At 43.6% G+C, this 17,871-nt stretch overlaps 1 protein-coding gene across 1 annotated transcript; it reads left to right on the forward strand.

Annotated features, from left to right (window-relative positions):
• The first annotated feature begins 795 nt into the window (after nucleotides 1–795).
• On the forward strand, nucleotides 796–6,285 carry LOC121374839 (adhesive plaque matrix protein-like). The gene is made up of 5 exons (XM_041501950.1): nucleotides 796–810; nucleotides 1,506–2,781; nucleotides 3,256–3,729; nucleotides 3,794–5,590; nucleotides 6,089–6,285. The coding sequence occupies exons 1-5, from the start codon at nucleotides 796–798 to the stop codon at nucleotides 6,283–6,285; spliced, it is 3,759 nt and encodes a 1,252-aa protein (XP_041357884.1).
• The last annotated feature ends 11,586 nt before the right edge of the window (nucleotides 6,286–17,871 follow it).

The following is a 17,871-nucleotide window of genomic DNA, read 5'->3' on the forward strand; positions in this document are numbered from 1 at the left end:
AGCACTACTCTGTCTACCCCTGGCTTTAAAGATGACAGAGCCGCCAGTAGCACTACTCTGTCTACCCCTGGCTTTAAAGATGACAGAGCCGCCAGTAGCACTACTCTGTCTACCCCTGGCTTTAAAGATGACAGAGCCGCCAATAGCACTACTCTGTCTACCCCTGGCTTTAAAGATGACAGAGCCACCAGTAGCACTACTCTGTCTACCCCTGGCTTTAAAGATGACAGAGCCGCTACTTGCTTGAATGAGCCTCTTCGAGGCTGGAGGCCTGGCACCGTACCTAACTGGCGTTTGTCCATGGGGACGACACCACTTCGATAAGTCCATCTGTTTTATGATCATAGAGCTTGGTGCATGTGCAGACATTTCCTTTCGGTATCCACGCTAATGCTGATGCATAGCTTCTGTACTCTGACTTCAATGGACTTGGTTTGAGTTTGGAGTTTTCCTTCTCCTAGGAGAGTTTCCGTACTGGGATGCTGAGCCTCTCCAGCCCAGTTTTGCTTTCCCAGGACAGTTTTCTGTCTGTCCGGTCCATATTAGTCTAGTCTCTACCCTTTGACCAGTCCAGCGTGGGTGACCCTACCAGGAGATGATGCTCCAGCTGGCATAACTCTCCGGGTCATTGAGACATGCAAGCTAACTGACAACGTCAAGGAATGGACCATGAGATGGTATTTAGGATACAATTTGCACAAATAATCAATGTCATATATTCCCACCAATCAGAGCTGCAGCTGCTTTTACTCCGGGGACCTCGAATCTTGACACGCAGTTTTTTGCTTTGGCACAATGAAAGCTATAAAAGTAAGGATGTTGTTGTTATTCTGTACATAGACATATAACATTGCTTGAATTTATTAAAAAATAAAAAGTGACTTTTAAAACGTGGGTGTGGCATATACTCTAAGAATCCAGGCTCCGACCGACTGCCTTGTTTATAAGACATTTGGGGAAAAGAGATATGGGGGAGGGGGGGGGGGGGGGGGGGAGAATCGCTTGTTTAAGAAATAACGGGGAGTGTGTTTCGCACAACCTTGCTATTCTAGCGATCAGCTCGAGGACGAAAATGTATGTGCGGTAGTTCTGACGACGGTTAGGATGAGAAGAAATGTTACTTTTGATGGCGCACCACTCAACACAATTCATTATGATTATATTAACGTCGGACATTATGGATAGAAACCACAAAGAAAAGCCATTGCCGACATATCCGCTACCGGAGAAAAACCCCAACATTCATACCCACTTCGATATATTGTGATGAAAAAGATCGCAATCTGCATAGTGATAACACAATTAGAGATTGTGCTCTAATAGGTTTGATTTTGTTCCTAGTGTCTTCATGGACATGCATGAATTTGATGGTATATGGAAATTTGTAAAAGTTACGTAGGCTGTGACCCCCACTAGAGGTTGTGCCCCCCCCCCCCCCCCCCAACTCCAGACATCGTTCCTACCAGCCCGACTCGCCCACCAACTCCAGACATCGTTCCTACCAGCCCGACTCGCCCACCAACTCCAGACATCGTTCCTACCAGCCGGACTCGCCCACCAACTCCAGACATAGTTCCTACCAGCCCGACTCGCCCACCAACTCCAGACATCGTTCCTACCAGCCCGACTGGCCCACCAACTCTAGACATCGTTCCTACCAGCCCGACTCACCCACCAACTCCAGAAATCGTTCCTACCAGCCCGACTCGCCCACCAACTCCAGACATCGTTCCTACCAGCCCGACTTGCCCACCAACTCCAGACATGGTTCCTACCAGCCCGACTCGCCCACCAACTCCAGAAATCGTTCCTACCAGCCCGACTGGCCCACCAACTCCAGTCATCGTTCCTACCAGCCCGACTGGCCCACAAACTCCAGACATCGTTCCTACCAGCCCGACTGGCCCACAAACTCCAGACATCGTTCCTACCAGCCCGACTCGCCCACAAACTCCAGACATCGTTCCTACCAGCCCGACTCGCCCACCAACTCCAGACATCGTTCCTACCAGCCCGACTGGCCCACCAACTCCAGACATCGTTCCTACCAGCCCGACTCGCCCACCAACTCCAGACATCGTTCCTACCAGCCCGACTCGCCCACAAACTCCAGACATCGTTCCTACCAGCCCGACTCGCCCACAAACTCCAGACATCGGTCCTACCAGCCCGACTCGCCCACCAACTCCAGACATCGCTCCTACCAGCCCGACTCGCCCACCAACTCCAGACATCGTTCCTACCAGCCCGACTGGCCCACCAACTCTAGACATCGTTCCTACCAGCCCGACTCACCCACCAACTCCAGACATCGTTCCTACCAGCCCGACTCGCCCACCAACTCCAGAAATCGTTCCTACCAGCCCGACTCGCCCACCAACTCCAGTCATCGTTCCTACCAGCCCGACTGGCCCACAAACTCCAGACATCGTTCCTACCAGCCCGACTCGCCCACCAACTCCAGACATCGTTCCTACCAGCCCGACTCGCCCACAAACTCCAGACATCGTTCCTACCAGCCCGACTCGCCCACCAACTCCAGACATCGTTCCTACCAGCCCGACTGGCCCACCAACTCCAGACATCGTTCCTACCAGCCCGACTCGCCCACCAACTCCAGACATCGTTCCTACCAGCCCGACTCGCCCACAAACTCCAGACATCGTTCCTACCAGCCCGACTCGCCCACCAACTCCAGACATCGTTCCTACCAGCCCGACTCGCCCACCAACTCCAGACATCGTTTCTACCAGCCCGACTCGCCCACCAACTCCAGACATCGTTCCTACCAGCCCGACTGACCCACCAACTCTAGACATTGTTCCACCAGCCCGACTCCAGCAACTCCCGAATCGTTCCTACCAGCCCGACTCACCCACACACTCCAGACATCGTTCCTACCAGCCCGACTTACCCACCAACTCCAGACATCGTTCCTACCAGCCCGACTCGCCCACCAACTCCAGACATCGTTCCTACCAGCCCGACTCACCCACCAACTCCAGACATCGTTCCTACCAGCCCGACTCGCCCACCAACTCCAGTCATCGTTCCTACCAGCCCGACTGGCCCACAAACTCCAGACATCGTTCCTACCAGCCCGACTCGCCCACCAACTCCAGACATCGTTCCTACCAGCCCGACTCGCCCACCAACTCCAGACATCGTTCCTACCAGCCCGACTCGCCCACCAACTCCAGACATCGTTCCTACCAGCCCGACTGACCCACCAACTCTAGACATTGTTCCTACCAGCCCGACTCACCCAGCAACTCCCGAATCGTTCCTACCAGCCCGACTCACCCACAAACTCCAGACATCGTTCCTACCAGCCCGACTTACCCACCAACTCCAGACATCGTTCCTACCAGCCCGACTCACCCACCAACTCTAGACATCGTTCCTACCAGCCCGACCCCCCACCAACTCTAGACATCGTTCCTATCAGCCCGACTCGCCCACCAACTCCAGACATCGTTCCTACCAGCCCGACTCACCCACCAACTCTAGACATCGTTCCTACCAGCCCGACTCACCCACCAACTCTAGACATCGTTCCTACCAGCCCGACTCACCCAACAACTCCAGACATCCTTCATACCTGCCCGACTCACCCACCAACCCGACTCGTTCCTACCAGCCCGACCCCTCCCAACTCCAGACATCGTTCCTACCAGCCCGACTCACCCACCAACTCTAGACATTGTTCCTACCAGCCCGACTCACCCAGTAACTCCAGAATCGTTCCTACCAGCCCGACTCACCCACCAACTCTAGACATTGTTCCTACCAGCCCGACTCACCCAGCAACTCCCGAATCGTTCCTACCAGCCCGACTCACCCACAAACTCCAGACATCGTTCCTACCAGCCCGACTTACCCACCAACTCCAGACATCGTTCCTACCAGCCCGACTCGCCCACCAACTCCAGACATCGTTCCTACCAGCCCGACTCGCCCACAAACTCCAGACATCGTTCCTACCAGCCCGACTCGCCCACAAACTCCAGACATCGGTCCTACCAGCCCGACTCGCCCACCAACTCCAGACATCGCTCCTACCAGCCCGACTCGCCCACCAACTCCAGACATCGTTCCTACCAGCCCGACTGGCCCACCAACTCTAGACATCGTTCCTACCAGCCCGACTCACCCACCAACTCCAGACATCGTTCCTACCAGCCCGACTCGCACACCAACTCCAGAAATCGTTCCTACCAGCCCGACTCGCCCACCAACTCCAGACATCGTTCCTACCAGCCCGACTGGCCCACAAACTCCAGACATCGTTCCTACCAGCCCGACTCGACCAACTCCAGACATCGCCCGACTCGCCCACAAACTCCAGACATCGTTCCTACCAGCCCGACTCGCCCACCAACTCCAGACATCGTTCCTACCAGCCCGACTCGCCCACCAACTCCAGACATCGTTTCTACCAGCCCGACTCGCCCACCAACTCCAGACATCGTTCCTACCAGCCCGACTGACCCACCAACTCTAGACCCACCAACTCACCAGAACTCCCGATCGTTCCTACCAGCCCGACTCGTTCCTACCACACTCCAGCAACTCGCAACTCCCGAAAACCAGACATCGTTCCTACCAGCCCGACTCACCCACCAACTCCTACCAGCCCGACTCATCGTTCCTACCAGCCCGACTGGCCCACAAACTCCAGACATCGTTCCTACCAGCTCCCAACTCCAGACATCGTTCCCAGCCCGACTCGCCCACCAACTCCAGACATCGTTCCTACCAGCCCGACTCGCCCACCAACTCCAGACATCGTTCCTACCAGCCCGACTGACACCAGCCCGACTCCAGACATCGTTCCTACCAGCCCGACTCACCCACCAACATCTTCCTACCAGACATCGTTCCTACCAGCCCGACTCACCCACCAACTCTAGACCCCTACCAACTCTAGACATCGTTCCTATCAGCCCGACTCGCCCACCAACTCCAGACATCGTTCCTACCAGCCCGACTCACCCACCAACTCTAGACATCGTTCCTACCAGCCCGACTCACCCACCAACTCTAGACATCGTTCCTACCAGCCCGACTCACCCAACAACTCCAGACATCCTTCATACCTGCCCGACTCACCCACCAACTCTAGACATCGTTCCTACCAGCCCGACCCCTCCCAACTCCAGACATCGTTCCTACCAGCCCGACTCACCCACCAACTCTAGACATTGTTCCTACCAGCCCGACTCACCCAGTAACTCCAGAATCGTTCCTACCAGCCCGACTCACCCACCAACTCTAGACATCGTTCCTACCAGCCCGACCCCTCCCAACTCCAGACACCGTTCCTACCAGCCCGACTCACCCACCAACTCTAGACATTGTTCCTACCAGCCCGACTCACCCAGCAACTGCAGAATCGTTCCTACCAGCCCGACTCACCCACCAAGTCCAGACATCGTTCCTACGAGCCCGACTCACCCACCAAGTCCAGACATCGTTCCTACCAGCCCGACTCACCCACCAACTCCAGACATCGTTCCTACCAGCCCGACTCACCCACCAAATCTAGACATCGTTCCTACCAGCCCGACCCCTCCCAATTCTAGACATCGTTCCTACCAGCCCGACCCCCCACCAACTCTAAACATGTTCCTACCTTGCCAACACCCCCCAACTCCAGACATCGTTCATACCATTCCGTACAGGTTATTATTCGGTGTATAGGTTATTATTCGGTGTTCAGATTATTATTCGGTGTTCAGATTATTATTCGGTGTACACGTTATTATTCGGTGTAGACATTATTCGGTGTATAAGTTATTATTCGGTGTACAGATTATTATTCGATGTACAGATTATTATTCGATGTACAGGCTATTATTCGGTGTACAGGTTATTCAGTGTCTAACACATGATTATTCTGACATTTAGTCGATAGTCTAATAGAGACCACCAAAGATGTTTTATTATAATTTAAGTTCCTTGAAAAAAAAAAATAATAATGAAAAGAAAGAAAAAATTACAGGAACTACATATAGTAACCATAAACCATGGCGGATACTTGTAAAAACGTAATTCATCTATGTCATGAGCGACGTTATCTTATCAGAAACGCGTATCTTATCATTACCTCTTCTTAAAAAAAAAATCTTTGGTACTGCCGAAAACGCGGACTCGTATGAAAACCAGAAACAAAGCAAAGCCGACATCTACTGGTGTGTGGATTACGCGAAGTGCCACGTAGATATCCCCTCGCACCAGGAGACAGACCTAGCACTGGATTCAGATAAGGAATTTATTAGCTGACAAAAGAGAAGGAAACAAAAAGACACATACATTGATGCCATGATCACGGGAGCAGTTCGTTGACATACTCGACCAGTAGTGGAACAGATAACAGAAAAATCGTGCAAAGTGTGATACAATCACACAATTTTGCAAAATGATTCTCAAGGGTAAACTTAACAAATCTGCCCGATGGGCCCTTTGAAAATCAAAGATGGCCGCCAAATTGACCTGCCGAATTATCTTGCCACCCCCAACCAGCAGGGCTGCAGCTCACCGGGTTGGAGATAGTCGCCTAACCCCACTGACAACGTCTTGGGGTCATAGGTGAGAGTCGGGCCAGTGATGAGGACCAGTGCCAGAAGTCCATCCCAAGGATGCGGCTGACTGCCGAAACAAAGGTACTACTTCTACCACCAAGCCCGTATACCCCATGCACTAGTTGTTATTGCTATCTATAATATACAAGCAAGGTAGTCAGGGAATAGTAATAATAATAATAATAATAATAATAATAATAATAATAATAATTAAAACCCCACATTATATCGAAAAATCTGAGAAACATATTAACTTAAGGCTTTCAAAACTAGAATAAATAATCCAGCATGCATGAAAACATACAAAACGATGCCAAGATAATTCAGATTGTCCACGTACATGTATTTCTATAAGAAAACTCATTTTTGGCAGAACAATTTGGTGGCCATCTTGAAAAAATGGCCTCCATCTAAAATTTTCAACTGGCCCATTAGGCAGATTTGTTAAGCATGCCAATGACAATCACTGTGCAAAATTTGGTGATTGTATCATCATTTGCACGATTTCACCGTAAAATGTTGTTATCTGCTCCACTGTAGCTCTTATTGGAAAGCAAAGGCAGTGATATGATGCTGAACGGGCTTAATAAATTGGTTATTTAACTGGCCATGAAGGCCTTCTGAGATTGTTAATTTTGAAATCTCACAAAAATGAGTTTAAGAATGAACCAAGTGGTATCAGTTTAAAAAAGACAAAAACATATACTCTTCAAACAAGTTGGGGAACCTGAAATATTAATGTTAATATAAACTATTAGACCGAACATACGTTTTGACCACAGACATCCTAGTAGAGAACGTTCAGGTCTGTTTATCAACACACAGAAACACATTCCATAGTTTGCACGTGCTTCACGCAGTTGCCCCGTACACGTGCGTGGGGTGTCATTCTCGATTTTGACAATTTTCAGGAAAAGAAAGAAAGAAAGAAATGTTTTATTTAACGACGCACTCAACACATTTTATTTACGATTATATGGCGTCAGACATATGGTTAAGGACCACACAGATTTTGAGAGGAAACCCGCTGTCGCCACTACATGGGCTACTCTTTCCGATTAGCAGCAAGAGATCTTTTATTTGCGCTTCCTACAGGCAGGATAGCACAAACCATGGCCTTTGTTGAACTAGTTATGGATCATTGGTCGGTGCAAGTGGTTTACACCTACCCATTGAGCATTGCGGAGCACTCACTCAGGGTTTGGAGTTGGTATCTGGATTAAGAATCCCATGCCTCGACTCAATTCTCAATTCTTTATTCACTCAGACCATATAAATGGTATATGAATTAATATAATAATAACAGCCTGTAGACCGATGGCCTAACCACAACGCCACCGAGGCCAGTCAAGTTTCAGGAAGGTCGATTAATCATTGTGGAACATTATTTCTGTCAATCTTTTTCATTCTGTTGATCATACAGTTGTTATTGTTTTGTTTTTAGTCATTTTTATTGTTTGAATTTGCGATGCGGTATATGCAACGCGATGAGCGTCTACGGGCTATGGGCATGCTACAAACGGGCAGAAGTCAGCGTGAAGTGACCAACACCTTCAGTCTTTCGAAGTCAGTGATTAGCAGACTATGGAACAGGTACCAACAAACCCAAAATATTGACGATCGACACCGTTCAATTCGTTCCACGGCAACGACAGGAGTGCAGGATCGATTCATTCGTAACCAGGCTCTAAGAAATCGAGCTCAAACGGCAAATTAAATTGTTACAAACCTTCATCAGGCTACTGGTGTCCGAGTTACGGATCAGACGATTAGAAATAATCTTCATGCAACCCATCTTCATGTCGACAGCCCCGGGTTGTGCCTGTCTTGACAAATCGTCACATTGCCCACAGACGTGGATGGTGTAGGGAGCGTCAGAACTGGGGTATTCGTCGCTGGTCACGTGTCATGTTTTCAGATGAGTCCCTATTCACTTTGGACTTCCTTGACAGGCGTGGTCGGGTCTGGCGACGACGAAATGAATGGTACGCTAACGTCACAATGCGATTTCGTGACAGATTTGGCGGTGGATCGGTTATGGTGTGGGGTGGTATCACTATGACTAACAGAACCCCCCTCCATATTGTGTAAGGAAGGGTCACTGGGCAGTACTACCGGGACAACATACTGACACCCTTTGTCGTCCCGTTTGCTAGGCGTGTGGGTCGACGTTTTGTTTTTCAGGACGACAGTGCCCGTGCTCACTGTACATGAATGGTCAAAGCTCACCTCCTGCAGCACAACATCTATCGAATGCCATGGCCAGCAATGAGCCCAGACCTTTTCCCCCCTTGAACACGTCTGGGACATGATAGGGAGACGTGTGTGTCAACGTCAAAGACCGCCGACCACGTTAGCAGAACTTGGTCAGGCGCTGCAAGAGGAATGGAACAGATTCCCTCAAATGGTCACCGAGAGACTCATACGCAGTATGCCTCGTCGACTGAATGAATGTCTGACACATCGTGGCGGTATCACCCACTACTGATAAAAAACGTCAACTTTCAAATTTCACTTCTGACCCCAATCTTCCTTCATGATCTTTGGTGGTCATCCAACCTACTGTAATACTGAACTACCAGTTGTAATGTTTGCCCATTTAATTCACTATTACCGTATAACCGGATATTTTCGAGGATTTTTATTTTCGTGGGTTTCGAGGGTAAGTAGTCAGCATCGAAAATATAAATCCTTTAAAATATTTGAAAAAATCAACAAATTCTATCTAAAATATTTATTGTGAAAACCATAACACACTGACAATTTACCGGAACATTTTATTTCCTGTCATGCGCAGTCCACCGGATACGACAAGAGAATAGTATAGTCAAGACAACAAGTTAGAATTTAAAAAAGGTTATTGCGTGAATCTCACTGTTTGTAGAATATAATGAAATATTTTTAAATTTCGTATATTGTTTTTGTCAATGTCCGGATGCACTGCACTGATTCTGGGGTGGATGAATGCAGATTTCAACATTTCCTGGCGTATTTTTAATTCTGCCATAACTTTCATAATCCACCTTGCATGAATTGATTTTATCGCCGATGTACGCATTTCGATCTTGATGTCTGTTACAACTTCGCCGTCTTTCATAGCCAGGGAAACCTGCTTTGAATACCATGTGGTAAACTCAGACTTCGTGGCGTCCTTAAGAGGTGTGTTCACACATACGTCGTAATTGGCTTCACACAAAATCAAAGACTGATCAGTTGTCTGTCGAATAGCATATCGGGTATCACAGTGGCCAATTAGGCTACAGGTGACTGTTCTATTGTTTAACTTTACACGTCGGTGGTATCGAACAACTGGCAGCCGAGGTGAAACTTTAATCAACAATAGCAAGTATTTTCGCAACTAGACTTGCTAAAACTCGAAAGTAAAATCACTTTCAATTTAGATTTGGCAAACGACGAAAATAAGAAACCTTGAAATGTTTTTATACCCAAACCACGAAAAATTAAGACCACGAAAATTTCCGGTTATACGGTATCATATAACCATTCCCCACAGCTAATATACCTTACAATTTTGGCCATTGTAAATTCTTATTGGATTTCCCCTACTTTTTTAGGAGAGTATATATAAAAATGAAATAGGAGCAGCAACAACAACAACAGTATCAACATCATCAACAACAACAACAACAACAAAAAACCGTCTTAATGAAAAGAAACTTGCAGCACGTTTCAATAGGTAACACTACAGGGTGTATACCACCATCTCAAATCCCATAGATAAGACGACAATAGTGACACATGTTTCTAAACCTCTTACCTGCAGCATATCAATCGACACAAACACCACGGATATAAATACTACCACCCCTCAGCCTTAAAGTGAATCAGAACAAATTTCAGTTAAAGCTGCTGATTTCAGAGATAACGGGTAGCATCTATGACTATGACTTTTTTTTACAGGTACCCCATACACGTTTCAAGCACATGGCTACTTAAAGTGCTGTTCCAGATGTATGATGTATTGAGCTATATCAATCAAGATATTAGTTAATATGATTAGAAAATTAAAAAAAAAAATGTAAACAAATTATATAACGGTATATTTTCCATTTAAAAATATTCCCCTGAAAAACAGAACCAGCTGAATTCGTTTCGGGAATTTCCGTAATATTTGATCCGTGACGTCAGGAAGGGAACTCCTTTCGATAGTCAGCGCCATTATTCATTGCTTCTTTTGTGTTTATTATGGTTAAACGGCGTGTTGTTGGCGGCTGTAGCAATACAAAAGCCGATAAATTTAGTCTTCACGCATTTCCTAGTAATGTTGCTGTGAATAATCTGTGTGTAAATTTGATTAAAACAACGTGAAAATACTGGACAGGAAGAAAATGCCGGAGACCGTTGACTGCAGGCACTTTAGTTTCGATTCGTCCGAAATGGCTTGTCGGCTTAAGCGAGATATGGGAATACCATGTGTTATGGCTTTAAAAAAAAATATGCCGTACCAACAATTTTTCTGCGACACAAAACAAATGACAACAGCCGATGCCATCCACACCGAAACGACTTTGGGGTGCATATCGTCAATGTCCCAAATTGCGTTATGCTTTCAACTCCGGTCAGTTTGTTTTTTCATGCACGGTTCGTGCAATCATCGAGATCCGATTTGTTGTCGTTTGCATCTCGTTCATTTGTGAGATTTTTCTTTACAGTTCGAAAACATTAAAATAATAAAGTACAAACAAGTAAGTATCTATAGCCTAGTCCGTCCCATCCTACAAAAATGTAGGGTTTTTTTGTAAAAAAAAAAGAAAAAAAAAGAAGCTAATTTTGTATGCATCTTAGAAAACAATCGGCTCAGAAATAAATGACTTGTAAATTCCATAGTATGAAAAAAGGCGTTCCCTGTAAAACAGACTATAAATACATTAAATTAATTTTACTATACCTTCCCACAAAGAAAACCTTTTTTCATACTATGGAATGTGCTATAAGTTATTTATTTCTGAGCAGACTGTTTTCACAATTGCACACAAAAAAATAGTATTGTTTTGTTATTTCCAAAACACTTTTACTTTTTTTTTTACGTCAAACTAAACTGAAATTATTCGCACAAAAATATCTTCATGGATGGGACGGACTAAAAGTCGTTTTTGTTTATTTCTTAAAATTAAAATAAGTTATTTATTTCTGAGCAGACTGTTTTCACAACTACACACAAAAAATAGTATTGTTTTGTTATTTCCAAAACACTTACTTTTTTTTTTTACGTCAAACTAAACTGAAATTGTTCATAAAAACCCCTATCTTCATAGAGGGATGGGGACGGACTAAAAGTCGTTTTTGTTTATTTCTTAAAATTACCGATATCGGGTCCACTCGACTCGTAGAATTCAAGAGTTATTTATCGTCTTCTCTACTACATCACAAGTATTAGAACATACAGTGTAGCAAAATAATTCGCACCAAAAGCTAAAGAACAAAACAAGAATAAAAGTTGTAAATTAGTGGTAAGCTGTCTCCACGACCATTTTCATCGTCATCTGTCAGGCCGGTGGTTCATCGGAAGATGTTCCAGGTTCAAACTGATAAGGCATTATTTTTTTGTGTTGCACAAATATTAGTCCAGTCGTCATTACTACACTATTCATCATCGAAAGAAGAATCGCATGATCAATGAGCTTGGCAGTCGCTGTCGGTCCCACTTTCGCTTGCGCTGAAAGTCGTCTCGTGGTAGGTTTCTGTGAAGCGCGTTCCCTTCATGACGTCATGGCTATTTACAGGCAAATGTTTTTACCGAGAATTTTACTCGGTCGTTTCCGGCAGTGTTCTACGGGAGTGATGTTTTAATACTTTTATGGGGCATTTTCGTAATTATTGATTTACATATCGGTGTAAAATATTATTGCAATGAATTAAGAAAGCATTTAATTGTTGAATTTGAAATTTTAGTGTATGGTCTGGCACAGCACTTTAACACAGTGGTACTAGATGAAATAAAATTGCATACATCTTTTGCCCAGATGAAAGTAAATTTGTTCACAACCAACACACTCACATTTATAATTAATCACAGATCTGAACTGCTCAGTCAAAAGTTTAATGCACTTCGAACAATCTAATTAAAATTAGCTCCACTATTACATGTGGATCTAACAGCAGCCCGTTGGAGCTCATGTTCAGTTGACCTGTCATTCGACCAGTCAAAACCTTACTTGCAAAATCATGCCAGTGATTTGAAAAGAATTTGAAAACATTCGGGATTATGCCGAGGGTATACGAAATGATTCGGGTGAATTACGAAGTATGCCGGAAACTAATTGCAATATAAAATTTTATATAAAATTCGTTTCAAGACGAAAATAAAACCCCGTGATGGTATAGCCATAAAATCTGTTTATACTAGTATACAATCCAAAGTTTATTACTGCACTTTCCCCCCTGTTTTTTCAATGATGAAATAGACCAACAAGTTCGCCTATTGCATAAATAGTCTTGCCCGATATTTTTAGAATCTGTATGCTCCCGAATAACGCTATAAAAGGCGAAGTGTAATTGGTCGATATTGATCGGGCTGTCCCTCCCGCCCCGGAGTCGGTCACTGGCGCAGTCAGAGGCTGAATCCGGGGTGGGCGTGCCTGAACCCTTGTGGATAGGGGCACGTAAAAAGAGTTTCCCAGTTTCCCAGATCGGGCTGCTGGTGCTCCCTTGCACCTGTCAGTGCAGGCGGTCCCTCCTCTCCCCTCCCCCCACCTTTCCTGTCATGGACGGAGCAGCCGGCCAAGGCCGGCTATTGTGCCCACGACAGGCGTGCGCTACAACAGCTTGTTCTGAATGTGCACGTAAAACCCTATGACCTGACCTGACCTGGTCGATATTTAAATTGTTATTTATAGATGAAATGTCACCTGGACATGAGAGTCCATGCAATGCTGTTAGATCTACTGGCTAGACCCAGTAGAGCTAATTTTAATCAGATTGCACCTCGAACTTTGTCCCAGCGGGAAGTTATTTGCTTTAGTACTACCTAATACTACAATCACATATCCACCGGGCCCCGTACGAATTTTTCTACCTACGGCGGATTTCTATAATTTCGGGAAAGCGGGGGTATCGCAGGGGTCTACGGCATCCGTGTGTAGCAGTCACATATTCAGCATGGCCCGCCCGGTGCCCTTTGAACATTTCTGGACTCCAATCGCGAGGCGCCCGTGTGTAAGCTGAATGGGTACCGCAGGGTAAAGCTATGTTTCCATTAATGCGACTGCGATCCGGGTGCGTCCGATTGCGGTGCAGGTGCTTGCGTTTGTTGTGTTTCCATTAATGCGACTGCGATCCGGGTGCGTCCGATTGCGGTGCAGGTGCTTGCGTTTGTTGTGTTTCCATTAATGCGACTGCGTTCCGGGTGCGTCCGATTGCGGTGCAGGTGCTTGTGTTTGTTGTGTTTCCATTAATGCGACTGCGATCCGGGTGCGTCCGATTGCGGTGCAGGTGCTTGCGTTTGTTGTGTTTCCATTAATGCGGCTACTGCCTGCGATTACTCCAGTAATAGCATTCACGATGGAAACACTGCAACAACACTTATTATTGGAAAAAAGAGCTTATTAGGATAGTCGCAACGTACAATTTGATACAGAAAAAGATTTAAAAAAAACAAAACAAAAACAACATACAAACAAACAAAAGGAAGCGCCATTGTTAAAAATTAGAACAAGGAGTATACCAGAACCATACAGGTCTATGCATTGTCATAGATCTAATAATATTTGTAATCGACTTCGGTAAATATTTTTGTACTTAGGAAATACAAATATTTATTAGATCGACAAACTTTATTGAAAATATATGTAACTTTTATCCGCCCGGTATTAGAATATGCATCGGAAGTATGGAATGGCTGTTCTTTTGTCGAGGAAGATATTATTGAAAAAATACAATTAAAAGCCGCTAAACTACAAAACTAGATAGCAACACTTACTTACAGGCGTAAATTTAAAAAGCTGTGCACAATGTTTAAAACAATGAAAGGTATGGCTCCTGATTTTATGATACACAGTATCCCACAAACAGTTGAACAAAGAGTCCCTTACATGCTGAGAAACCGAAATGATATTTCTTTACACCTTTCTAGAACTAATTTACTTCAATCATTATTTATCCATTCGACCATAAAACTTTGGAACAACCTAAGAGCTCAAATTCGAAATTGTCAAAACATAATTTCATTTAAAAAAGAAATAAAACCCGATGTCCCATGCGTTGCAGCACACTTATTCATTTGGTAATAGAAGAGAACATGTATTGCATACCAAATTAAAACACGGGTGTAGTTATTTAAAAGCAGACTTGTATCGATTCTTCGTGTAGTTGTGGATATAATTTCGAGAACAATTTTAATATTTTTCTGTGAATACATTTTATATGAAATGCAAAGACGCACTATGTAGAATTCATTGCAAAGATTTCAGCCAACAGATTTACTACTAGTTTTAAATAGTAAAAGTGCTCTAAGTGAAGAAAATAAAGAAATATTTGTTCATGTACATAAGTATATAAATGAAACAAAACGTTTCCCTTAATTAGTAAGTAATGTATGGATTAAAAAAAAAATCATTTATATACATTATATACATGTGTACACACACACACACACACACACACACACACACACACACACACACTCACTCTCTCTCTCTCTCTCTCTCTCTCTCTCTCTCACACACACACACACACACACACACACACACACACACACACACATACATATATTCATTACGTAATCATTGCGAGGCCTTATTTCTGTTTTGTGGTTTCTTTTAGCAAACCATAAAAAACTTAAGTCCGCTAAAAAATACTTAAGTTTTTACGATTTTGACTTAAGTTCCATAAAGTTTCATATTTATCAACCTACTTAGACTTAAGTTTGGTCCGTTTTTACTTAACTTTTTAGCCACCTGCGTACCAGATTTAAGTTTTTTCTAATTGACTTAAGTCAGAAAAACGAAAATGATGCCAGACGTTTGGTATTGTCTACACTAAAAAACAAATCAATTATTTTTAACATTATATTTTTGGAAAAGTGAGTATAAAAATTAAAATTTCACGGTGAAATATGACAAACTGTTGTTTATGCATACACGGTAGACTATTTCCTGTTTATATGAAATAGCGTAGCGATGACTGTCATATTTTCAATATTGTTTTACGAAAATAAATTGGGGTAAAGTTTACATAATAAAACTTACCACTTACAGTTAAAGAGTTTGAAATACTAACAGCACAAACTTACCCATTTAACTCATACAAAATCCCAGTCAAATCCATATAAGTTTCATCCGTTCGAGTGTAACAAAACAGCACGAACGCTTTATATAATTATGTATTATGACAAGGTATAACTCGCGACACGACAACTGGGTATACATTTCTATAGTCCGTCCCAGCCTCCATGAACAATGAATTTTGTAAATAATTTCAGTTTGATTTGACGTAAGAAGAAAAGTAAAGTGTTTTGGAAATAACAACAACACAAACCTATTTGTGTGTGCAATTAAATAATTTGCTTAGAAATAAATAACGGCGCTTCCCGTGGGAAGGACTATAGCTAAACTACATTCCATGTAACTATATTATGACTAAAAATTAAACGGTTTTAAAACTAACAAAAAGCAGACATTTTAAATTTAATTTCGGTGTAGCTATTTAGAAAATTAAACGTTTGTAGTAGAATGAATATCCTCGACCTATCGAAAACCATCCCATTAGTAGTAGTCATCGTATACATTTAACGACATCGTTATTTAGTTTATCCATTGTAGTGTCAACTAGCAACAAAGCATGACTATGTTGTTTATTTGAGTTGTTAAAATACTATGAAGTGATCAACGACAACGTTATTGGTTTGTTGTAGATTCCTCAACTATCGTCTTCGGAGCACCGCAGAAACTGTGTCAATCCATATTTGTCAAATCAATATATAAAATTATAATAAAACATATATGCTAACTACAAGAACTTTAAAACTATATACAGGCCTAGAAGAGCCCCGTGATGAATGTGTGGTGAGCACTAATACAATGGTAATACTAACAATACATTAGTTAATTATCTTCTGAAACTACACTAGTAGCTCAAAGTAAGCGGTTTTTTTTTACAGTTCTTGTCCGTCCTACATCTCACGTCTAAGCTAAGCCACTTCAATATTGCACATAGTTACACTATCATTTCATTTATTTTGTAATCACCGTCGAAAACCGTCACATGCGGCTGACAAGGGCGTGTAACCCTCTCAAAAATCATTAATGTAATTTTTTCTTTTAATTATTTAAATTTTTTACAAAATAGAAAGTACTGTACATACACACTGTTTAAACTCTGTGTTATGACAGTTAACTTGCGTGTCCACTTACAAGTGCGTATGCCGGCGAGAATGTATACACAGCTGAAATCCCGCACTACACAATGAAATATCATTTAAGATTTTATGCATTTGTCCGGTTCGGAATGCGGTCCGGCGTACTGGCTGAAAAAAAAATTCTGACCGGGTCATGTAGTGGTAAATACGGAAACGTTTCCAAAAACACACAAGTTACTGGTACTGATAACTGCAAAACCGTACGGGTAACCGCATAAATGGACACATACAAAAAGTGTCCGCGTCAACACCGAATATTTCGATATCGTCTTTATTTATATAATAACACAGCGTCATAATGTAAAACAATCTGAAATTCACGTAAAATAATTTCTGAACTTCCCTCCGTAATCTGTAAGGCGTAGTACAGGAAAATCACGTTCTAAACAAATAATTTTGAGTAGATTCCATTTACGCGTCTCCCTGTGTGTGTCTACATATTCGATCATTCTACGCACAGCTTACGGATAGGGAAATTCAGCAATTTTGAGTCACGATTGTAGGAGGGTTTTTTCATGGCAGTGGCAAGGAGGGTGGGGAGATTGAGAGAAGAAGGTATGGTAAATGTAGATTTGTAAACACATATTTATTTTTTCATTTATGATCTACCTATGTTGAAACATTGAAAAAACAACCCCATTGAAATATTATAGATAAAGCCTCTATTAGAAACATACTTATCTGCCCTTGATTTGCATCGCGCAAAGCGGCCCCAATTAGCCACTAAATTATTTCGGGTGCGTTACGCCCCAGTCGCTTGAAACAAAGGCCCTTTTTTACTACTGAATTGTGGAGTAGTTGTCGACTTGTTCTTTTATTTTTTGACGTTAATAAAGTTTTCTATTACTATTATTGTTTGTCAGAGTGTGTGCAATCTCCTTCTTTTACAGAAAAGAAAATGTACAATATGTT

This window comes from Gigantopelta aegis, chromosome 6 (genome assembly GCF_016097555.1).
Source record: "Gigantopelta aegis isolate Gae_Host chromosome 6, Gae_host_genome, whole genome shotgun sequence".
NCBI classification, from domain to species: domain Eukaryota; kingdom Metazoa; phylum Mollusca; class Gastropoda; order Neomphalida; family Peltospiridae; genus Gigantopelta; species Gigantopelta aegis.